At 40.3% G+C, this 21880-nt stretch overlaps 1 protein-coding gene across 11 annotated transcripts in view; it reads right to left on the bottom strand.

Moving 5' to 3' along the window:
- The window catches only part of NRG1 (neuregulin 1), a 173918-nt gene that overhangs the window by 25779 nt on the left and 126259 nt on the right, over window positions 1-21880 (bottom strand). For all 11 annotated transcript variants that reach the window (XM_085568097.1, XM_021534811.4, XM_085568098.1 and 8 more), the window contains one exon: window positions 5673-5802. In XM_085568097.1, the coding sequence (XP_085424223.1) occupies window positions 5673-5802 (130 nt within the window). The remainder of the gene's footprint in view (window positions 1-5672; window positions 5803-21880) is intronic.

Below are 21880 nucleotides of genomic sequence, written 5' to 3'. Positions count from 1 at the left end.
ACAAATGACCAGAAGAGAGGCAAGAAAGTATAACCTTTCCAGAAGATAAAACTTTGCAAAATTTACAGCAAAAATCCATCAGAGAAAAAAAAAGTATTTTTCTTTGTCTAATTTGAAAAAGATAGAAGAATCATGACTAACAAAAATGTGTACCAGCTCTCTGCTTCTTCCATCTCATGAAGGGTCCAGATTGAGCTTTTTTTTGAAACTTGCAATGCAGTGCATAACAAAAATTTACATTGTTGCTTTCATTAGTCACATAAAACCCATGAAAATACCATTATTTTCTCATTTCTATGACGGCAAGTTGTGTCTTCTTGTAATTTGCTTTGAGGAGGAATAGCAAGTATGACAATCTCCGAAAAGCTGAAAAAATCCAAAAGGAAGACAAAGTAAAACCCAAAGGGTTTGAGCCATATTCAACATGGCTCACAAGAAGGTAAAATAAGTCAGTCCAGACAATAAGTAAAATGAGAGGGCAGAAGTGCTCTCAATATTTGCAGCCCTGGAGTTATCTGTCCTTCCAGTTCATAAGCTCTTCTGCAGAAAACTTCAGTGCAGCTTTCTCCTTGGTCACAGAGAAGGAATTTCTCACCTATGATTTGCCCATCTTTTCTGCTGCTGCCTTCATGAATTCTTTCTTCACCTTCATTCTCCATGCTGGGCAGGGCTCCCAAAATATCACCATAGCAGGCTTCCTGTGCTTCAGACTTAAGTGTGAATGACTGTGCACCATACTGAGGTGGACAGATTTCAATCTTTGCTCTTTCTTTTTCTTCTCTCCACTCTCACTCAGCATTAACCTGAAATGACCTGGTATCTGCTCCTGTGAAAACATTTCAGTTGTGCTGCTTTCCATGTGTCTTTGTGATGCTTTCCATGATTTTGCCATTGTGCAAGAATCTCCCACTACTTTTCTCCTGCTGATGACACGGTGCTAGCCTCTTTTTCAAACTTCTTCATAATTTACTTGCTATGTGCTAAAAAGCCTTATTATTTGCAAATACTTGTTGGTCAGAAGAATCCTCCATCTCTTCTATCTGTCTGAGTTTCATGTGTGATGAAAGCTATCCCAGTATTTTAAATTCTGCTTTTCCACAATTGCCTCTAGCCCTAAAAAACAGGGATGCTGCCCTTGTGCAAGTGAGACCTTTGGAAAATCCCTTTGGAAAAGGATCAGTGTCAGGGATAAGCACTAGCATCTTGTTCAAACAAACCATGCAGGAATGATATTTATAAATAAAGGTATATTTTGAGGATCTGCAGATGACTCTTTGAACCTGATTTTCTGTAATGATATATTTGTTTATCAAAGAAGAGAGTTTAAGTTCTCCTGTTTTGGTGAGTACCCAGTGTGGAGAGATCCCAGTCTCCACAGACATATCCAGCTGAGAAAAATGCAACAAGGATAACTCTGTCTTTAGAAGATGTTTTTGCTGGGCATGACAGAAGACTTTTTGCACTTTTGAGAGATGGCAAAGTGCTTTTGATAAAAAGCATTTTGATCTGTGCTACTGAATCAAGAATAAAAATATTTTGCACTACTGATCTTGTTAAATGGCTGTCCCTAGAAAGTTGGCATTTTTGCATGCTTGGCTCTCGGTTCACAGGGTCCTTTACATCTTTGTCATCAGGCCAAATGCTACGAATTCCCAAGGAACATGATTGAAAGCCTCATGTTCTCCTCCTGCCATTGGCTGCTGGTGGTTGCTTGCTTTGTCTATACTTTTTTTCAGATGTTGGTGCAGCTGTGGAGGTGATGAAAACAACTTGAGCACTGGTATAGACAATGCAGAAATCACTTCCAGACCAAGCAGGGTCAGCCCTGTTGACATGGCACCAAAAACAGCTCAGGTGTGTTTACACTTGCTCTGAAACCATTGTCAGCAAATGGGCTGCAGCACCTGCCCTCGAGAATGAGCCCAGCGTGGGCCAGCTGCGAGGAAAGCTGAGATCAGCCTGTCCACTTATGATGATGTGTGAATGCTGAAGGCATTTTATTGCTCAGATGTGCAGTGCAGCACTGTTTCCAGTTTGAAAGGTTGTTTCCTGTGACCACACTTTTACAATCAGCTTCCAATGGTGTCCTTTCCCAAACACCTTTTCCTACTCAAAGTTTTCAGACATTATTTCTTGTTGTTGTTGTTTTGTGTGTTTTTTTTGTTGGTTTTTTTTTTTTTTTTTCCCCTCTTAGACCATTATCCATGTACTATTTTCCTTTAGGGCAGCAGCAAAACTGAGGTCAAACAACACAGAGCAAAATGTATATGTTTGTGCTGTGAGAGTCTTGTAATTTCCTTTCTGCCTTAAAAAAGCCTACTTGAAACATTTATTTTTTGTATTAACTGTGTGAAACCAAAATCATGAACCACATGTAATAGAACAATTGCTTTTTTCCTTCGACATGCACTAGTTGCAAAGAACAGCATTTGCAGGCATTCGGTGGGCACTTCTCAGAACACTGAACAGGGATCATCAGATTGTTTTTTGTCAGGAGAGGAATGGCTGAATGGTTCATATTTCCATTTCATTCACTGCCTACAAATAAATGCATTCTGGGAGAGAATTATTTTTTTTTCCCATGGGAAGAACATTACTTACTAATCCATTTCATGGCCTAAGTGGGAGCTAGTATTTCTATCCTGTGTCTTGGATGAATACTGGAACTTCTGCTTGCAAACTTGCTGGTCTGAAGAAAATTCTGCCCATTTCTAGTCTACAAAGGACTTTACATGGAGACAGATGTGGAAAATGGCTGTATCATTAAAAAGTACATAATCCATTCTTTTGCTATTAAGAAAAGCAGCAACACACTTCTGTTAAGACAGTAGCATTATTTTCATCCAATGAAATTCCATCATAAATTTAATTTCTTCAGTAATAACAAAACCACTATAAAAGATGATGTCTGCAAGTCATAAATCAATTAGTCAGACTATCAAGACCTTCACGGTACGATATTTCAAAAGAACACTGCAAAACTGTAACAGATCTTATATTCACATAGATTTTTTTTCAAGAAAGAGGGAAATGCTAGGAGTTTTGGTCTTAATTTTGCATTTATTGGAATTTTTTTTCTACAGTAAACCTGGGGACACATTTCCAAGAGAACAGAAATGACTTAGGGATCTCAGTCTCATAGGAAGCCAGTAACATCCAGGCTTCTTAAGTCTATGATGTTTTCAAAATGTGACTCATGTTTTTATGAAGCTTCTGAAAATTTTATACGCTAGTTTATTTAAATAGTCAAAGCTTTCTATTTAATCTGTCCTATTTTGGGAGTGTTTTAGTCAGTCTTGGACCTTAATTAAAATATGTGTGGGGAAAATACATGCTACCACAGATGTAGCTGTACAGTGCTTTACTACATCTTCACACATTTCCTTTGCATTTCACATGGCTACCTCATGAAAGCAGGGAATTTTCTTGAAGTTCACACCAGTATCCAGAAGAGCAAGATCTGATCCTATGTATTTAATATTTTTTTAAATATATTGCCAGATTTTAACTAAGGATGAGTTTAGATTTTTTTTTTTTAAGTTGAATAGGGGATTTAAAAAAAACAGAGATTACTTGGAAAATTCCATGGTTGTTTTGAATCTGAGTCATGTTTTTTTTGGTTAGGGACAAAACCAATTTAGAATGATATGGCTCATGCTTTAAAAATTTTGTTTTTGCTCTCAACAGATGGACCATATGGAAAAATGTGAACTTGCTACTGAGGCAGAAATATGAAGAGCAAGTACCATATTTCAAGCATTCTGTTTCCACAAGCATGTTCTGGGAGTAGGTTTGTTTTCTTAGAACAATGAAGACAATGTGTAGTGGTTAGATACCTATTTTAGATAACTGGGATGTTAGAATAGAAAGCGGACATCTTTATTTTTAAAGAAGTAAGAAGAAAACTGTATTTCGTCCCTTCAGTTTCCCACCACATCAACTTTCAAGTACTCATTTTTATTTCTTATGTATCTGTAATGCATCGTTTTACTACACAACATAAAAGTTTTGTTCTGGCAAGTATTAGAGGGCATAGCAAGTGGCCCTGCAAAATAGTGGTGGCCCTGGCAGTTCTCAGGGTAAGAATCCTTCTCCACTGCTTTATTGTAAATGAGATTCACCCTGTCTAAGTTACAGCTCTGATGCTTTTTCCAAGACCACCCAGGCAGAGGCACATCTGCCAAATCTGGGAATTGCCTCTTCCTTGAAATACAGCCCTAGAATTAAAGGTTATTTATAGTCCACAATAGGTAAAACCAGTCCCCACTTCATTCAAATGTCCCCAAGACATTTTATTAAAAAAGTAGCCAGTTGATAACTTCATTACAGAACATACACAGATGTCTGAATTCAAATAGTCCTCATACCAGTGAAGATGGGATACCTCTGAAACTACTAGTAAGACAATCCTAATGATTAGCAAGCTTGCTCAGTGCTCAGCTCTGCCATTCACTGGAGTTTTCTGAACAGTGTTTGGATAGGAAGCTGAAACACACAGGCTCTTGTATATACTCTGGAGAGTCATAGCAAACTGCTCATCTTGAATGCTGGCTTACAACAACTATGTAAATTTAACACACATATTTCTTTCTCTTTCTCAAAAAAAAAAAGAATCCAACCCACAGCACATATAACTTTTCCATATTTGCTTTAGCTAAAAATGATCCTAAAATTCAATGGAGCATTCATTGCTTTCAGCAGTACAGCAGTCCATGGAAATCCAAAGCAAAACAAAGCCCATGACGTGCAAGTAACATCTTTCTACAAAAAAAGAGGAAACTTACAGGTAAGCCAGAACACTGTGAGGTTTGGTGGGGATTGGTCTTCACCAACCACTATGTCTTTGTCTGAAAACAGTAACATCCTCACAAAAGCACACCCTTTTCATCAGCCCTCTTAAGGACCAAGGATGCTTCCCAAGGTTTAAAGGTTGAGTTTCCTCTCAAGCCAGTATGAAGAAGTCCCTATCACTAGTTCATCTTCAGGAGCAAAAGCTACGTGACATGCTCCCAGACAGGAGGTAAATTCCAGTGCTGCAGCTCTTGGTGGATGTTCTCTGATCCAAGGGACTATTGCAGCAGACCAGTACAGCACAACGAGGACCTGAGAAAGGTGCACCAGCACCCCCCTAAACAAAACTCATATGATTTCATGAGTCAAGATCAGCACACAAAATTGTAACCTCCACCATGACCATTGCATTGTTTTTTATGCAATTAAACACAACAACAGTTGTGAATCTGGTCTCACCAGAAACTGTTTAGCTACTACATCAGACAATTAAAGTAACAGTTTCTTCTATATGAAGTGCAATATTCAATGCAGTTTTCCACACCCTTTTCTTTCTCTAAATGTAGAATATTTAGTTTACAGTGTCTGTTTAATTTTTTCTAATATAAGACTCAAGTTGTGTTACTTTGTGCCATATAAACACCAATAGAAGATGCTGTGTCACCATCATGTAGAATTATTTCCCAGTTAGCCTCTGCTTTTTGTTTCATATGCCTCTGTAGAACACAGAGCTTATTCTTGGCATTGTTTCCACATCCACACGGTTAAAAAAACGAAGAAATGCAAGTTCAGAAGAAGATATTTTTCAGGTGCTCCTCTAAAGAAAAAACCATTTGTGAGACCTGATGGCTCTAACAAAAGCAACACATAGGATTTCTTACCTGCACAGGTATCTTGGGGGGTTTGGGAGGTCTTTAACCATGTAACACTCTCCCCCATTTACACAGAAGGCTTTCTGCTTTATGTCACATTTTGTGAGATGACTTGTCCCAGTTGTAGATGTGGAAGTGGCTGCAAAAGATAAGAATGAAAACACAGATCAGAGGGTGTTTTTCTTTCTGACTGGTAAGTGTACTTGTGTATGAGGCAAGAAGTAAGGCTAGGGAGGATCTGGCAAGTCCTTTGAGCTCTCTATCTGCTGCTACCACAAGCACTAATCACTTGACCCTGTATTTTCTTGATTGCCAGAGAGAATGGAGTTTAAATACATACCTCAGAGACACACAACCCCGCACTCAGCCTGGGAGGAAGTGAGGGTTTTCCTACCCCTGTCCATGAAGTGGCCTAAAACTTTTGCAACACTCATATGTGTTTCCTTGAAAACGTGTAATTTATATGCAGTAACTTTTATTCCATTAATTGCATTCATGTGATTTTGGGGTGTGACAGTCATTACAGATTGCTGATATAGTGTCCAATAAAATGAGGTCCTGGATGATATTTCCTCCTGGTATTGCCTTGAAACAGGTATTTTTCAGTGAAGCTTAGCCTGAGGCCCTGTGCTTATTCAAGACCTCAGTCCAGACACTTTCTTCTCCCCAAGGAAAGGGTGAATGGCTAAATTCTGCTCATAAATAAGAGCTGTGGCTACCCTGGGTTGACTCTGCAGGAGGAAGGGAACAGGGAGGTTGCAGGTTTTGTTCCTTCCTGTGCATACACAACTTCCACCACTGAGTCCACAGGAATCCTTGGTGCAGAGGCCAGCCTAGCATCTCCTGCAGCTGGGCTCATCTGCTTGAGATGAGCAAGAGGTTTTGGGACACCAATGCTGCTAAATACCATTAGGTGTCTAAACTGCTATTAAATGAAAGTATCACCCTGACCATAGCATTTTGTAGCATTTAGGGAATACCTAGAGAAGGCAGGAGCATTGTTTATTTAGCAACCTTTAGGGACGCTGCCAGGGAAGGGTGAATAATCACAGCCAATGCAATTTCTGTCAAGGATATTCTTTTCATATGCTCACAGAAAGCAACTCAACTTATCCCCCCAAAGAGAGGGATAAGCCCCTTTGGTGATGACAGTCTGTCCACACTGAGTGCAGGTGAAGCTTACACTTGAAAATATGCCCATAAATTTTAAATGGCTAAAACTAACTGATGAGAGAACCTGCAAATTGTAAAAAGTGGTGGAGATTCTTGCATGGTATTTGTTTATTTCCAGACATATAGAAGTCAGGAATTTTGTCACTGTGATTAAAAAAAATCCTAGTATTTTTGTTTCTGAGAGACAGTTTATATCCTGAGGTGAAATGCTACTACCTATTGACTGATTTCATTGGAATTGACTAGAAAGCTGCAAACACCTACAGAGAAGTTGTCTGACACTTGAAACCTTTTCTAACACAGAGGCACCCAAGGGGTATGCTTATAATAGGTGATGTGTGACATTCTACCATTTCCTGTACACAATGAATCTGAAGAAAACATTGTTTTAGCAGATCAACTATGAACAAATATCAGTTATTTATTTTGAGCTATAGTATGATACAGTCCCTGTCACATTTTATTTCTATGCATTTCACATTACCTTAAAAGGCAAATGCATTTTTAGCACTCAGAACTTGGGAGAGTGCACCACCTTGCCTTCTTTCTCTTTCCTCCATGCTGCCTTGCTTGTATGGGGTGCTCTCCTCTAACAGGCCAAGAAAAACCCTCTGGCGACCTCTTCCAAAACTTGAAGCTCCCTCCTGCTTCTTACTTGCATCCACACATTGTGTCGTATCTCCACAGACCCTGATCTTAACTGGGGCCTCTTAGTGTCAATGCAATGCAAACACGGAGTACAGATTCCCCTTAATAACACATTCCTTTTTCCTGGCCCCTCGAAGCATGATTTATATCCTCTCAGACCAGGATAAATTTATGCCTGGTCCAGGGACAGGAAAAGGGGTCATGTTTTAAAAGTAGTCTGACACTCTTTCAGCTAGCACCAGTTCAAACAGGACTTTGCACCCAATGTTGACAGAAGTCTGGCCTACAGACTGCCATCCGCTCAGCAGTGAAGGCTCCTCTGTGTTTGATGTCAGAGGCTTGACCACCATCCTTGAGGATCTCCCCACCCTTAGGGTGAAGAGATTTGCCTTGTAGAAGAGCCTTTCCTTCTCTGCTGGTTTGAAAGGAGCCCAGATTATTATTATAAAGGAGATGCCTGACATGACAGGCTGTGTCACCCCATATCCTAGGATGTAGCAGCGTGGGTGAACAAATTCCAACTGTACAGCTAATGCATACTGTGAAACCTTTGTGATTCTCAACATACAAACAATATTAAGCTGATAACCTATCCACCCTTTAATAAAGGACACACTTCAAGTGGTGAGCCAAATACCCTGAGGATGTCCCTGAGCTCAGAAAGCTAGTGCATTAATTTGGAAAGGGAAAACTAGAAATATAATCTACAACATTTTTGAAAAAAAAAAAAAAAAAAAAAGAAAGAAACCCCACCATTTTCTACCCTGCTGGCTACTGTAATGTTTTAAATTGAACATTGAAGGTAGACACAATAACAACTGGACTTGTAGCTGTCCATATTGTTCCATAATCACACTTTCTTTTCCTTTAAGCAGAAGTTCAATCAAAACCAGAACACCATGGAGTTTCAAATTTAACTGTGATTTCCCAACTGATTTAAGTCAGATTTGGACAGCAGCAATTGCTCTGAACTGATCACTAGAGATGGGAATAATCTGCAGCTCTCACAGAAATCTCAAGAGACAAGGGCTTCACACATATTCTCAAGAGACATGAGTATCTTCACCCATGTTTTGGGTGGCACATGTTCAAAACCATTGTACAAATCTTGCAGAAGAATTTTCTCTGCCTTACTGATCTGCTGGCACCACAGTCCCTGTCTGCCTGAGCTTTGTAATGAGTTGAGGGGAAGAAAAAGGTCTACTGGGAGTTAGTTCTGATATTAATTTTTCTTTGCAAAGTATGCATAGTTTTTATGGCATATGGCCAGTATTCAGTGTATGCACTGTAAGCCTACTTTGCCAATTAAATACAAGAAACACTAACTATGGGTTTGGGTTTCACTTAAAGTCACATAACGGAAGAAATGCTGTGTTTGGGAGCAGGTGTTCATCAGAGTCCATTTCATACAGTCCATAACTACCCCCAAAATATGGCCTTTCTGTACACTTCTAGCAGACATGGTCTTGGAAGATGTTTGGTGGGAATGACCAGCAGTGATGAGGTAAAGCACACAGCTGTAGAATATGTATCTGTGCACTGTTACTTCTCCACTTTACTTCTTGACTGGTACTAGAAAAATTTGTACCTACTTTCTTTTTTTGTAATGTTTTCTTCAGCTATACAAGCACAAGAGAGAAAAGGTGTTTGTTTTCTTAAGTCCTATACCAAACCATTAGCTTACTGCAAGGACTACGTTACACACATTACAGGTAAATCACAATTTGAAAATATCATGCATGAGTGAATATCTGCACAGTTTACCTTCCCCTCTCCCTTCCCTGAAGGCAGAAACACCATATTTAAAAAAGCCACTGCAGGCAGTGTGAACAAGGTCACTACTTGTAAAACAAATATTCACATGGTACTTAAAAACAATGAGATCGGCTCCCATCCACGGGAATTGCCTAAAGGCATTAACAAGAAGAAAAACAGAAGCTATTCCTTTTACAAAAGCAGTTCTCTAAAAGGTGAATTACTGTTGTAAAACTACCTTATGTTCATTTCATGTCAAGCAGACAAAACTTCATGTAATTCTGTTCTTACCTGGGGAATCTCTGAACCATTTTTTCTGGTCTGAAATAGAAAAATGCATTCTCTTTCTCTCTCTTGCTTTCCAAAAAACCCTCTGAAGTTTAGTGGCTACAGCACCAAGACTCCCAGACCCTGTGCAGACTAGACAGTCCACTGAGAGGAGCCCGAAGGGATCTCTTAATTCAGACTAAGAGGGAAGAGCTTTGCAACCTAAACAGAATAGTATCCATGCCTGTTTGAATTGAGTTTCTGCAAAGGTGGTGTAAAATCAGAGGACACACTCAAAGTCATTCAAGGTAGCTAGTGAGATGCTTATGACTCGATGGAGACAAGGTGGCATCTGCATCACAAAGGAAAGTTTGCCATTCTCACTGGAGGGCCACTTACTGAACGTAAATATGCCACCTTATTGGATTGTAGAAGGATACCTCTCTAGTCTCCTTTTGTAAACCTGTGGCTCATGCTGGTGGAGAGAAAGGGACCTTCATGGAGTGAAGGATGGACCGAGGGAGAGAAGGAGGTGCACACAAACATGCTTTGTGGCGACAGAATTTCTGCTGCCATTTGAAAGCCAGTTTTACTAACTCATATTCCTACACTTGAAGTTCATTCATTTCTGTGAAAGCACAGTCCAGCTCCCTCTTGACTTGCTGATGGGCAGGTTAGAGATGCACATCCCTGATCTGTAGGGTGTGTTGATTCCCTGTGTGACTTTTGCTGTAGCACTTAATTCCTCTCTATCTCCATGAAAGCATCTACATTTTCTTCCTGCTGAGTACTGAGCCTCTTCAACTCACTCTGACTTCCCTGATGCATCCAACGTGCAAGGTACTTATAGCACAGAAAACCTTGTATTGTATTGTATTGTATATAATATTTCTGTACTGCACTGAATGAGGAAAGCTGCTGGTGCCAGTGTAACTGTGGCAGCAGAAGCTATATGGTATTTTCAAGAAGAGAAGCCAAAACTGGAGAGCAATCACAAATTAACCCCTTTCTGAAGAGACAAGACTTTCCATTTTACCAGGTGTGTAAAAATATGCAGTCCTTCATACTCAATTGTTTAAGACCTAGAACTGTATTCATGTAGCTGTGAACATTCCAATAGTTTAAAAAAAACCCCTACCAACACCAACAGATAAACTCCAGAGGAAAAAACCCTCCATAACAACCAAGTCTCTATATGAGACATTTACAGTCTATTTCACAGGGCTGCTCAGAATTTTTCACATTGTTTTTGTGATTTAATGCCCTAAACTGGCTGTTCAGTCCAGTTAAACATTTTTTTCAGCTTCTCTCTTCACGAATAACACGCAGTGTAACAGATTCCTGGGACTTCCACAGGAGAAGAGGATCTGTTCAGCCAGCAGCTGGAATTGAGTGCTTAAAAGTTAGTGGAATTGCTCTCTGGCCCTAAGACAGTACTTTCTCACTTTGGCACTATCTCTATGAAGATCAGGGCCAGCAAGAAGGAAACAGGAAATCGCCGGGTCTGCAAGATAGAAACTTCAGGAAAGATTGAGAGCACATAAACTCTTGCTGAACCAAGGCGGCATGTCTGTCTTCTCCCTATGACACGGACTCAGTGGTGACTTCCTTTCACAAATCTGACCTTAGCAAAGCAAAGTAAAAAAATAATTAAAAAAAAAAAAAAGAAGAAGAAGAAAAACAAAGCACAGACGCTTCAGCTTGCTGCACCACCCGATCGCTTCCCCCCCGATAGGCCAAAAGACTGACCCAGTTGGCAGGCGCACGACGGCGAGACCTGCACAGCATCTGGCTCACCAGAGAGGGTCAAGAGGTGACACATGCTGAACACTGCTGATCAAGAACCATTTTTGTTTGCTTCATTTAACTTTGAGATGGTAGAAAGCATGGGCACGGACACGTGAAGTTCACAAGTTGTTAGTGAGGAAATGCAATTTGCTTGCAAAAGAAAGTTTTGACAGGAAGGGTGGAAAACACGGGCTGTGGAAGAATACTAGTGAATGGAAAGACCTGGTTGAAACTGAACTTTGAGACACGGCATACTTTTTCACTGCCATGAAAGATGTCAGCTTGCACTTGAGGGTGGTGTGATAAGCGAAAGGTTTGTAAGAGCCTTTAGAAAACATTCCCCACCTGGTGAAGGGAGATGTGAATGGTGAAACACAAGGCAGTGACAGACCAGAGCATCCCAAGAGGAAAAATGTGTGTGTGGTAGGAAGGGGCAGAAAGTAAAGAAAAGAAAGGAGGCACAGAGGAAGTATACATAGATTGGACTAATGCAGGATAAACAGGTCTAAGCTCAGGAATGCAAAATTGACAGCCAGACAAGGAAGTGCTTTTACTATTGGCAGACAACTTTGCAAGTGCCAGGAATGGTGGGAGGGTCTGAAAATTTAGAGACCTTAGATTAAAGCAGACAGCAGACAAGGAGTTGAATGCAAATGCCATGATACAATTAATGTTATCCAGTGTGGAGTCCTTTGCTGCACTGAAGAACATCCCACCATGCAGAAAAACCTGAATGGCCAAATAAACTTTAGGAAAGGATTCCTGGCTCAGCTTGTTTTGGAGGCCTCAAGGCCTCTTTTCCATGTTCATTGTGCAGTAAGGTAAGGTACATAACTTATTGGTCTTGAAGTAATGGGCTGAATAACCCATAATGCTAAAAACCCATTAATATATTTGTTAGGACGTGCTTCATCACGTGTGTCTGACTCCTGTGTATCTCACAGCTCTTCCACAGAGCTCTGAAAGGTCTCTTCAGGCTGCTCACCACCAGGGCAGATGCAGAGGAGAACATCAAAACTGAAAAGAAGACTTAGAGTGGAGGTGGAGCTTCACAAAGCAAGAGCTCCTTGCTTGTCCAGTTCCTCCCGTTTGTCTTGCTTCCAAGGGAACCCTTACACTCAGAAAAAAGCTTTGGACAGGTGAGAAGCCATCTTCTGCCAAGGCACAGATACCAACCTCAGGAGAACTGATTGCACCAAATCACTGGGCAGATCAAGTTTTCCTGCTGTTGTCATGGCCCCGCCTAATCAATAAAAAAGGTACTATTGCAACCATCTGCAGCTGCATTGCAGCCTGGAGAGGTGACTGATATGATCTGTACGGAAATCAAACTGCTGGCAGGAGGGCTGGACTCAAGACAGTAAAGCAGAGAAGGCCTTTAGGATCTTTTCTCCAGTCTCAGATTTCCTGGTTCTGCATGGAAATGCTGGGGAAACCCTAATTCAAAGCACATCATTTCTCTATAGAGCAAACAACCATATCTGAAGATTTTAACGCAAGAAGACTTTTCACTTAAAAAGCAGGGAAGAAGAACCTTGACAAAACTGAAAGGACAAGCACACAAAGACTATGAAGATCATGAAGACAGACTGCTGTCCTTCAAGAAAATGTCCAGAGGGAATCTGAACATTATCTTTCAGCCCTGCCAGCTACCCAAATCCAACTGCAGATCTGGCACAGCAGCAAGCTTCCTGAGAAATATGACAGCAAGTACAGCTGCACTACTACTGCTTTCCCTGCCTTGGGATGCAAATTCTGGATTCTTTTTTCTTTATTCTAGTCCACATATGATGCTTTCTGTGAGGGTTGATCATTTAACTCACTTGTTCTGTAACCAACACTCAATTACTCAAATAAATAATGGTAGGAAATCTAGGTCTGATTAGCTGCAGTTAGATTCAGCTCAGGTAGCCATGCTGTCTTACTCCTCCTGAAAGTTTCTGTGGCAGAGGATTGTATTACAGATTCTATCTGGTACCATCAAGTTTGCCCTAATGGGTATGTAGTGATACTGACATAACTACTTCCTTATCACATTGAGTACTGAAATAATTTCATTCCATTATAACATAGTCAGTCAAAATCTATTCTTGTTCCTCTTTCCTCTGAAGGATTTTTCTTATTAATTCCAAGTAACCAATTACACTTGTGCAGATCAGTGCAAAATGTCTTTACCTCTTTAGTTCTATCTACTCAGAGAAGCAGGGATAATAAAGACTATTTAGCAGCTTATGAAAGAAAGCCTGAAAGCTTTTTATTACAAATTATGTTTCATATAAATTTAACATGATAATCCCTGTCATGAATCCTCTTTCAGGAAAGCACTGCAGCAAGAATATAACTAATATAAAAGTGAACCAATAAGCCCACACAAATTTAAGACTGCACTCAAGCACCTGCTTAATTTATTGTCACATTCACTTCAGTGTTTCCCCCTGTGTCTTTGTAAAGTTTTTCTGAAGGAGAATGGATTTCAGCATGGTGCCTTAAGTGTTTAGCCTTGTTGAAAGCAAGATTTACCCACTGCAATACCTTGTGTTAAGTAAATTTGCAAGAGGAGGCTGCGTCTGCAACCTTTCCTTGAATAATTTTAAATGTCCAGTCTAGGATTCTTAGGTACCCATTAATCTGTCTCCTACTGCATACTCTGCAGTGAAAAACAGAGGTTACTAATTCCACAATGAAACAAGCTTTCGTGGACTTCGAAGCACATCTTCAAAGTCATTAAGGACGTGTTCCCTCCCCATGCCTCCATCTACAAAGCACAGAAGACTCTCTGTTGCTTTCCTTGTGGCTGTCTGCTTCAGGGAGGTGGTCATGAGAGGAAGCCTCTGGAAATGAAAGGGATGTGCTAAACCTGAAGGCAATTGAAGCTCAACCTCTTCAACCAGCCTGAGATCCTTGGGTGGTGGGGAAGAGCAGAGTAGCAGACATTAGCTTTTAAGATATAATTGTAGCCCTTGTCACCAGCTCCAACACGGAGTAATGCAGAAATATGCCTTCAGTTCTGGGTTAAAGACACAGCAAAGGCAACTTCTCTAGACAACACAAAGGGTTGCCAAATATCTCCTTGATATCTTTGATAAGAAAGCACTACAAGAAAGCATTCCCAATAGACAGGCAGGTATGAAGATAAGCAAAGAACAAGAATGCTTATCAAAGACAGCTTCCTTTCTAATGCACTCCATTTATTTGTCAGTTAACCTGGATATTTGTATTACAGCAGAGATTTCCATGGCATTCAATTTTTTCCCTTTTTTTCAATTTTAAATTTCCTGTAAAATTCAAAACAAAATTTTGAAATATAACCTGTAGACAAGAAGACAGGCTTTATTCTCTTGCTGTTAAAAATAATACCTCAACTTGAAATGTGTCAATTCCCTTGGAAAAAGGTATGATAAAATCTCAGACAGAGCTGTTAGGTCTCTTATGCAGGTTCTGCTAGAGGATCCAATCTTCTGTCCTCCTTGGGAATTTCTCATTGAGATCAGAGAAATATCTTCTCTGGGTGGCTGCAGAGGGAATTTTTGACTGTGTTATCCACCAGCACAGCCATGGAGCCCATTGTTTCTGAAGAATACAGAGTTAGCACTTCCCTGTTTGGAATGTCTCTCTCCAGAGAGGAGTGGTGGAGAGAGACATTATTAGGTTATGCCTTGCTTATAACAAGATTCTCTGGACTCTTTAAGCAGGGTCCTTTCATTGCAAACTGTCAAAGCACTTAGAATTCCTATCAAAGAAAGAGCTTTCTGTAGCAAGGGGACCTTTTCTCATTTCCCTCCCTAATTTCCTGCCTGGAGGTATGAAATTGTCACTGTTTATAGTGCTGCTTGAGAATGAGTGTGTGTGAAGTGGCACTCAGGGAAATCATACTCGTGACAGTAAAAAGACAAACAAGAATGGCCTAGAAAACATGACTAGTAGGGCAAAGCAGAAAGATTTCAGTTTGCCTAGCCTGAAAGCATTTTTTTTCATAACTGTGTAGTGTAGTCCTGGTGGGACTGACTCTGAGAGGCTTCAAAGGATTGCGTGATGTGTCAGGAGCAGTCACAGTAGCAAGCAGCAGCTCGGTGTCCTCCGTGAACCCTGCCCAGGACCTCTGTGAACTGCTGCAGACGGCAGCTGTGACTGTAGAGGAGCAAGTTCCTACATCCAGACCAGCCCTGACAGTCTTTTCTCTTCCCCCTGCCCTCATTCCTGCCACTTCTTCCACTGCCTGCATTAAAAGGTGTGCAGAGATCACCTTGGGCTCACTGACAAAGTTTTGCAGCAAAACTTCATCAGTTACTGCAAGAGCAGTGGAACGCTGCCTGCTACATCTGCTGTCAATTCAGGCTTTTAAAAAATTAATATAGTAGTATATGTGTCGCAATAGAAAGGACTACTTTCTTTCTATCAACAGCACTGTTTGTTCTGACATTATTTTTTTCACCTGCTAACCTTATTTTATTCAGCTGTTGTTTCTTCAGTTAAGCTGTATTTTAATGTGCTGATACAGTAATGCCATTTAATCAATTCTTGTTCTCAAGAAACATCAGAGAGGACTATGCAATAAACAAGTTACTGTACCAGACAGTTTTTAAATGTTTATGAAAAGGTTGAAGCTTTCTTTCACTTCAAAAGAAATACATGAAAACAACCATAACATTATTTTTCTAGCCTCTAAAAACAGTCTAGTAACAAGCATTGCAGAAAAATAAAGTGTGTTCTTGCTGAGAATAAATGGCACATTTCCTCCAGCAGTTAATTTCTACAATCTGGTTATAAATCTGTTAAAAAATCAGATTTATAATGAAATGCTAACAGATTCCAGGCAATTGCTGTGCTAATAGAGCCACTTTCATACTCATGTATTCATGCAGATACAGACCTGCAGAAAGAATGGATTTGCAGGAATGAGAAAATGGTTCAACAGCCTGATCAGGCAAGACAGGCTCTGAGTGAAGGAGAACATGCAGTCCAGAGGAACATCATACTTTCTACAGAAAGCCAAGATTTTTGTCCAGCTAAGTGAGGAAATGTGGCAACAATGCATGCAGCCACACAGCCAAAAGAACTGCCCTGTGTACACATGGCAGCTGCCTTTCCAGCATAAAGTGAGTTGCTAAGGCATTCCTACTGCTGGTCCTTGCTCTTCAGCTTTAAAAGGCATTCTTTGCTGGTATGGAGCATCTCATGTACAAGGAAAAGCTGAAAAAACTGAGTTTGCTCAGCCTGGAGAAGTGAAGACTTCAGGGTGACCTAACTGGGAGCCTACAAGAAAGGTGGAGGGCTCACCTTTCCTCTGCAGACTGGGCCTAATCTTTCAGGTTCCTTGCAGAAAATTGTTAGTTCATGGGGATTTCCCTCATCACATTGACGTCAAATAGTATCATTCCATGGGTTTCAGCCAGCAATTTTACAAAATCCAAAAGATAACTGAAAGACTGGAAGAGAATGGAACACCTGAGCTCAGCAAAACTCGGTGTTCTTTACATCAAAAAGCAGAACATGTGTCACATGGCAGATGTACCAATCTAAGGACAGAAAGAGAGAGAATCTCCTGAAAGTTTTCAGGACAGGAGAGAAATTTTGCACAAATCAGTGAAAAGGGAAGCTACCAAATGTTAAGGGCCAACATCATAGGTGAATACTTGACAGCAGTGGAGCTCTCCTGAGGATACAGAGGATGCAGACTTTTTAAAAAATACAGTATCTTCTAATATGAAGTAAAACAAGAAGATCAAAAGTTGGAATTGTTTAAAAACCCTGAGCTAATCTTAAAAACCCTAAGTTTAGCAGAATATATATAAAATAATCCACTAGGTATTTTTATTGTTTTGTTGATAAGCCTTTGATCTTATCTTGTATTGAAATCCAAACAGTTAGACTTTCCTTTTTCCTTCTGAGTGAAAGCTAAAATGTACCTTGAAGAAGGAAACCAAATTTTGAAGGGATGCTGTCTATATTGTGTGCTGGTTGCACTAATGCAGCATTTGACCATAGCCAGGAAAACATTGCAATCCATTGCAAACTGCCTGTAAATACTGCTTTCAAAGACTCCTTGGCTGTTGTACCCAATAATGTTGCACATTGAACTGTAAGGAGCACATTCCCAGCCTGTGAAAGGATAAAGGATTTAGTAATGGAAAATTTTTGTTACTCTTGCAAATTTTGAGAGAAGGTTGAGCCTTTTAACAGGGCAAAAGTAGTAACTGGTTGGTTTCTCCAGGGCTGGGAAGGACTGGGATGCCAGCCTGGCATGTGTGGCAATCTTGGGGCTGTGCCCAGGCATCACATCCCTGTGCTGCCAGAGCTGCTGCTGCTGGCACAAGGCTGCACCTGAGACCTGTGGGAGTTGCTTTTGGGGAGTGGTGCCTCTTCCCTTTCTGCTGCCAGCCCTCTCCTGCAGCCTTCCTCACCAATCTGCAACCTGCAGAAACTCAGCGAGCTTCCTGGCACAAAGATCTCAGTAAACATAAATTAAGAACATCACTCCTAGCCTAAACCCGTGTTTTACAGGATGCATTTCCTCGCTGGAAAATACTTCAAGGTCAGTGAAGACAAGTCAAGTTTGAGTATGTCAGGGCAAAACAGAATGATTTTTCTTTCTTCAGGGTGATTCTCTTACAGCCAAGCAAAGCTGACTTCATGTCTTTTCCAACTTTCCTCTTGTATCAGAGGCCTATGTCAGCTGTCTGTCTTACTTAACCTTGGTCAGCAGGACACAGATAGTGCTGTGGCAGACGTTGTTGTCTTCCTCCACTTACTCAACATTGCTTTGTTCCACCAAAGCCATACATTTTGTTACCAGCAGCAGCCACATCATGGAATTTATGAAAGCCCTGCGTTGGTAATATGCCAGTGGTGAGCTGGCTTGTGCAATCTCTTAGTCTCACAGTCCTGTAGATGTGACCTCTATATGCCATTAATTTTCCATGGCCTTATGAAACTCACTGAATGGGATGAAATTGCATTTTGCTGCGCCAGGAGTCTGCTTTGAGACAAAAGGGCAAACAGTCCAAGAGAATTTATCTGCCAAAGTCACTTATGACTTGAATGAAATAAGAAACTGATGCCACTGAGGGAGGGGGGAGGGAGACAGAGAGATCTTCTCTCTGATGTTTTTGCATGATTTCTCTGCATTTATTTACATGTTCCAATGAAGAGCTCCTTGGAGAAGTTTTCTTTAATGCTTTTAATGCTAGATGCAGCTCTTCAAAATAAATAGTTTGAGACAGTGCTGGCATGAAAATGAATGAATTTGAGCATCTAGATGAAAATTTTCCTCTTTAGCTAAAGATGAAAACAAAGACTAGATTAGAACACTCACACATGGGAAAGATAAGTCTAAATCAGTGGATGATAGCTCTAATTAAAGATCTGACTAATGGAAAAATGAATTCACTGATAATAAACTAAGAATTATATGAAATATATTTGCTTAACTACTTTTTTTTTTTATCCTTATTTTGGTCTGTTAGTTCTGTGCGGTCTTGCAGAAATTTACTGTGGCATAGGATCTTCTCTTCATTACTCATGCTGGTCAGAAGAAATGTGGATATCAAAGAGATATCCATTAAGAGATGATGCTACAAAAAGTTGAATGAAAAAAACCTTTTATATATTTTGCAAAACTAGAAACAAGGTCAAGGAGTCTGATGAAAATATTAACAATTTTGTGCTTCCAAAAACATGAGGAACAATTTTTCAGTTCCTGATTTTTTTTTTCTAAGTAGTAATCAAAGCAAAAGAAAAGCTTCAAGAAATCAATGGACAGCAGTTATGAAGATGGAGATAACAAGGAGATTGTTTAATATTTTAGAAGGGATTTGAAAGTAAACAATTTGGAAAAGGAGTTGTATCAATATTTATTTCTCTACTTTCTTGAAAAAGAAGGGGAAGACTGACAGTTATCATTTTTGCTGCAAGGAAACAGTTTTATTTTTGAATTTGCTCTAAATTATGATGAAATACACTATATTAAAAATTGTCAGAAAAAGGAAGGTGTATAAAGCTTTGAACTGAACAACTATAAAAATCTTTTAGGTATATTGTCAAGCAGCTTTTGTCTGGTGCATATCTTGTGCACATCTATCAGAGAGGTGCAGTATATGCTGTTTTTGTCATGGACACCATTACCTCTGTCTGAAAAGTAATACCAATTTTTCAAGAAATTCTATCAAAAATGCTTTCCCTTCTCTTCCCCCTGATTCTCAACCTTGTTTTAGTGTTCAGTCGTTGAGACAGTCAGAAAGTGGTTCCCCTAAAATAAAAGATAGAAGCATTTTGCTATGGCATACTGCTGGTTTTGGTTAGACCAACATGAGAAACTGAGCTCATCCTACCTTGAAGCTGCCCAGAATTAGGGAGTCTAAAACTGGAGGTACCTAAAAAAATCAGCAGTCTCTTCCTAAATTCTGAATTTAAATGGCAACAATGTGAACTCCTAGGAGACTTGGGACTCTGTTGTCTTATAACTGAGATCAGTGTTTGGCCCGAAGTCAGTAGCAGACACATTTTACTAATGAAGGAGAACAGGATGCCATTCATTAACTCCCATCTTTCACACATATTCAGCGTGATCTGGTGGACTGTGTCCCATTGAAAAATAAATGGAATAAGCTATCACTTTGAGATAAAACAGGAAAAAGCAAAGGTCAGGGTTTCATCTTTAACTGTATTACTGCTTGAAATTTGCTAACTAAACTGTTTCCAGTCTCAGAAAGAATTATAGCTACCTAAAATTATACTTCTGACTCCACATGGAGCTGAAGTCCAAGTCTCTTGCCCATGCCAGTCAGGTGTGCAGCAGCCTGAGATCTGCTGGGATGGCAAAAGGACAACTTCTCTGCAACCAGCACGAACAGGGCTGTCCTCTTTCCCTACCTGCAGGTATGTCTCTGTCTGGAAGGAAGGAGAAGTGAGTAATCAGGTCTAGGAAGAGAGGCTGGGAGACGTTTCATGTGTGGGAGCAGGCTTGACACAGTAACCAGACCCATCAGTAATTGCATCCCCTGCATGTTCTGGTGTGCCTGGCTCGTCTCCTAGACTGACTGCTCTCTTGAGAGAGGTCTGGTTATATCTTGATACAGAACATGCCCATAGTATTAAATAAAGGGTCACAAAGAAAAGCCTCAGTTCAGCTACTTAGCCTGAAAGAAACACATTTCAGAGCTTATTGCTTTGGATTCAAACTTGGACATTCAGTTTTTCTGTGTATTTTTTTTTTTCTTTTAGCACTTTTTAGCACTTACCTAGGCCTTTCTGGATTTTCAGTAGAGAGCAGAGGGTAACAGGCACATTATGAGAGGAAATTACCAAGCAATAGACCTCAAAATAAGTGAGGTGATTATCTGAGCTAATTCCAGCAATAAAGTAAGGAAGCTGAAAAAGAAACCCCCATTCTTAGTCTGTTAAATAATAAACCTAATTAAATTTTGGGCTTCAACTCTATGCAAAACCTGGCACAGACAGCCTGCTTAAAGCACTACCTTGTTGCAACATACCTTCCCAAAATGTGTACAAGGAATATCCACTGGTAGGCGAAGGGACTGATTCTCAGTCTCACAGGCTTTCAAATGCCTTGAAAAGTCCTGTCCAGAGTCCAACTTCGATGAGCAGATCTGGAGAAGCTCAGGTCACCTGGTCCTGCTCTGTTCAGTGCCAAGCTACAGTCAGCAGAGCTGTGGGAGCATCCTCTGACTGCGCCGTAACGCCAGAACAGGAATTTCCCAGACATGCCAATCCTTCCTGTCCCTCCTGCTAAAACACAACAGTGCCAGGCTTTGTGCTCTGCTCCAGCTCTGCACCAGCTACCTGTGGAGCTGATTTTACTGTCTGATCAAACCATGTGCTGGTTCAGCCTGTGCTTTCACACACTGCAGCCTACACAGAGCAGCCTAGTAATGCTCCTTCAGTCCCTCCCCAGTTATGATACAACGTCATTTTGTGAGATCATCTTCTCCAGAATTCTTTTAAATTTAAAATAAAAGTAACACTTACAGCAAACAAGCATGAATGCAGATCATGTCTGCCACCCACAATCATTTTTAATGACCTCACAAAAAGTGGGATTTCAAAGGTTCAGATCAAGCAAATCAAGTGAAATTTTGCAGTTGGTGGCATGCATTCTGGCAATGGTCTGTTGAGTGAGAGAGTCCAAGGTAAATTAAAAACTCCAAGCTCATAGAAATATAGGAAAGATACTTATGAAAAACATAAGGAGGAAAAGTAGAAAATGTATCTCCGACCATTACAGTATGGTTTTTTACTTTCTAAAGAGCATGTTCAGCCACTAAGCTTACAGCCAATTTATAAAACAGACTTCAGTGTTCTAAATATTTGTTTTGAAGGATCAGCAAGCCCTGAAGAGGAAAAGACATATATGGGAAAGAGTGCTTATGGATGGATCCCAAGACTTACAGATATTCAGATCCTTTATGTATGACTGCTATTTTTATCCCTTGGAGTGCTTAAACTCATATGTTTGGTTTCCTGCCTACTAAATATAATGTCTGCAAAACTTTTCTTAAATGAAAGATTGCACTTCCAGGTGGACATTTAAGCATGTGGAATCACATATCACATGCAATTCCCAGTTCACT

This window comes from Lonchura striata, chromosome Z (genome assembly GCF_050655825.1).
Source record: "Lonchura striata isolate lonStrDom1 chromosome Z, ASM5065582v1, whole genome shotgun sequence".
Lineage (NCBI taxonomy): Eukaryota > Metazoa > Chordata > Aves > Passeriformes > Estrildidae > Lonchura > Lonchura striata.
This window is presented reverse-complemented; position numbering and strand designations above follow the sequence as displayed.